General features: G+C 34.2%; 1 protein-coding gene across 1 annotated transcript; it reads left to right on the forward strand.

Annotated features, from left to right (window-relative positions):
* The first annotated feature begins 233 nt into the window (after positions 1 to 233).
* On the forward strand, positions 234 to 1,979 carry LOC118752065 (putative nuclease HARBI1). The gene is made up of 4 exons (XM_036486914.1): positions 234 to 497; positions 822 to 1,263; positions 1,341 to 1,485; positions 1,548 to 1,979. The coding sequence occupies exons 1-4, from the start codon at positions 379 to 381 to the stop codon at positions 1,922 to 1,924; spliced, it is 1,083 nt and encodes a 360-aa protein (XP_036342807.1). The 5' UTR covers positions 234 to 378; the 3' UTR covers positions 1,925 to 1,979.
* Positions 1,980 to 2,450: the final 471 nt, after the last annotated feature.

Consider the following 2,450-nt stretch of genomic DNA (forward strand, 5'->3'; position numbering starts at 1 on the left):
TATATTACAGAATTGAGTAAGAATTCGTGAATGATTTCATGAAATCATGAAAACTAAAAAAAAGCCGCATAAATGTTTAGCAGCTATCAATACTGGCCCCTATTATGAGTTGCATTCGATTTTCGACTGTAGTCGAAAGTGCTGAGCGAACGAATTTTCATTTGGTATTATGGCGCTCACTCGATGAAGAATAGCGCTATTGTGAATTTCGCTCGTTTAGGTTGTTCACAATAGTATATTTTTGACAGCTGAGATGCTTTGTTTACATATTAAGCAAACTAAAAGAAAAGAAAGCGTGTTTATTACAACGTTTTATGTAAATTTGTGTTAATTAAAATTAAGTAAAAAATAAAGCGAGCTGATAAGAACTTAGTGAAGATGAGTACAACGGAGTTATGGTTTGACGATTCCTCAGAGGATGAGAGTTTAGTGGAACTGGCCAGGAATGGAAAACGTTTAAGGGACGCTTCCAATCCCTTAGAAATGGATTCAACCGCGTAACAGGCTAACCTAATATTCACGCACGCCGCCAATTTATTGTCAAAAATTTCTCATGCTCATGCAACTTGTATGAGATCAACCGAAATTGAACGGCGTGCGTATGAAGCTAACTCAATTTCCAATTTTTGTTCTGCGTGACATTTTGATTTGACGTTTCGCTCAATGAAATCAAATGCAAACGCATGCAAGTCAATTTCGGGTGACGCAAAAAAACAAATTCGACGGCATGCGTACCAAAACGCAAGCCGCGAATATTAGGTTAGCCTGTAAGTCTGGCCTTTTGGATATATTTTCACATATTTATAATTATTTGTCTACAGATTTATAAAAAACTTCCGACTGTCTAAAGAGGCGTTTGTGGACCTGCTGTCCGCTACAGAAGACCTGCTGCAGCAATGCACTCGAGCCAAATCTATTGCAAATATCTTAAAACTAGCAACAGTTCTGCGATTTTGTGCTCAGGGATCGTACCAACTGAGTATTGGGAATGAAAATATGCTTGGGCTTGCGCAGCCCACGGTGTCTGTGGTGATATCAGAAGTGCTTGATGTTTTGGAAAATTTCATTTGCCAAAGATGGATAAAATTCATCTACACAGGGGTTGAACTGCAACAAGCGAAAGCACATTTTTACAGCAAAAGCAGAATTCCAGGAATAATTGGCTGTGTTGATGGGACGCACATTAAAATTGTCGCTCCCAAGAAGGAATTCCAGCATTTATATTACAACAGAAAAGGATTCTTCAGCATTAATGCTATGGTTGTAAGTATTTATATATTATCGTACATACATGCTAAGAATCTCTAATTGTAGATGTGTACACTTTTGTATTTTTTTAGGTTTGTGATCATACAATGAAAATAAGATACATAAATGCAAAAAATCCGGGAGCGACACATGATTCCATGGTTTTTCATATGTCATCATTGAAAGCACACTTAGAACAGCAACATCATAATGGTATTCGTAATACTTGGCTACTGGGTATGATCAAATACAAAACCTACATTTATTTCCTTTTTTTAAATTATTTTTATCCACGTTAGGTGATGCTGGTTACGCTCTAAAACCATACTTGATGACGCCGTTCAGAAATTCTGAGGAAGGATCTCCTCAAAGAACATACAACAAACAACATGCAAAAGCCAGAAATATTATAGAGCGAACAATCGGAGTTTTAAAAAATAGATTCAGATGTTTGTTGCAGGCGAGAGTTCTTCATTACACTCCAAAGAAAGCTACACAAATAATAAATGTGTGCGCAGCTTTGCACAACATTTGTCAATTCTATAATGTAGAAATACCCGACGGAGAAGAGTTTTCAAATGAGCCTCACGACGATGATGCCGGAGTCGTTGAGATGGAATCAATTGAGAATTCAGAAGCAGAAGACATCAGAAATGAAATTTTAAGAACCTTGTAAATAACTGAAAAAGTATTAATAAAGGTATTCCAGTATCTTTTATTAAATTCATAAATATTATTGGTTTAAGATATGAAGGTACATATGCACATTAAAAATTGAATAAAAAATCACATAAATTCATGGTTTTAAAAAATCTACATAAAAGTTTTTACAGCCTTTCTCAATTCATATCACAGGCAAAAAATATCATTAATTCACTTACATATATGACTTAAAGATTAATAAAGCCTTCTTAATACTACTAAAAAATTAAAACTTGAATGCATTCGCTAAAAATATAATTATAAGTTATGGTTTAGGCAACATTTTTTTCTTCATTTCTAAAAGTGCAACCTTTAGTTGCAATTTTGCTTTCCGATCTTGCTGCTTTCTCATAACTTCACTTTTATAAATTTCTAATTTTTCTTTTTTCATTTGTAAAAGTTCTTTGGTTGAGTCTTTTTTTAAGTAGTACGTTCTTTTTGCATATTTTTCAGTTTCCCTAGCACTTTTTTTAATTTCATTTATGTTCGAAATTACGTTT

This window comes from Rhagoletis pomonella, unplaced genomic scaffold (genome assembly GCF_013731165.1).
Source record: "Rhagoletis pomonella isolate Grant_MI unplaced genomic scaffold, Rhpom_1.0 Rhpom_scaffold_01201, whole genome shotgun sequence".
NCBI classification, from domain to species: Eukaryota; Metazoa; Arthropoda; class Insecta; order Diptera; family Tephritidae; genus Rhagoletis; species Rhagoletis pomonella.

Coding starts and splice junctions, on each gene's coding strand:
- LOC118752065 (XM_036486914.1), top strand. CDS start 379: ATGAGTACAACGGAGTTATGGTTTGACGATTCCTCAGAGGATGAGAGT. Junction 498..821: donor TTAGAAATGGATTCAACCGC/GTAACAGGCTAA, acceptor ATTTGTCTACAG/ATTTATAAAAAACTTCCGAC. Junction 1,486..1,547: donor TCGTAATACTTGGCTACTGG/GTATGATCAAAT, acceptor TATCCACGTTAG/GTGATGCTGGTTACGCTCTA.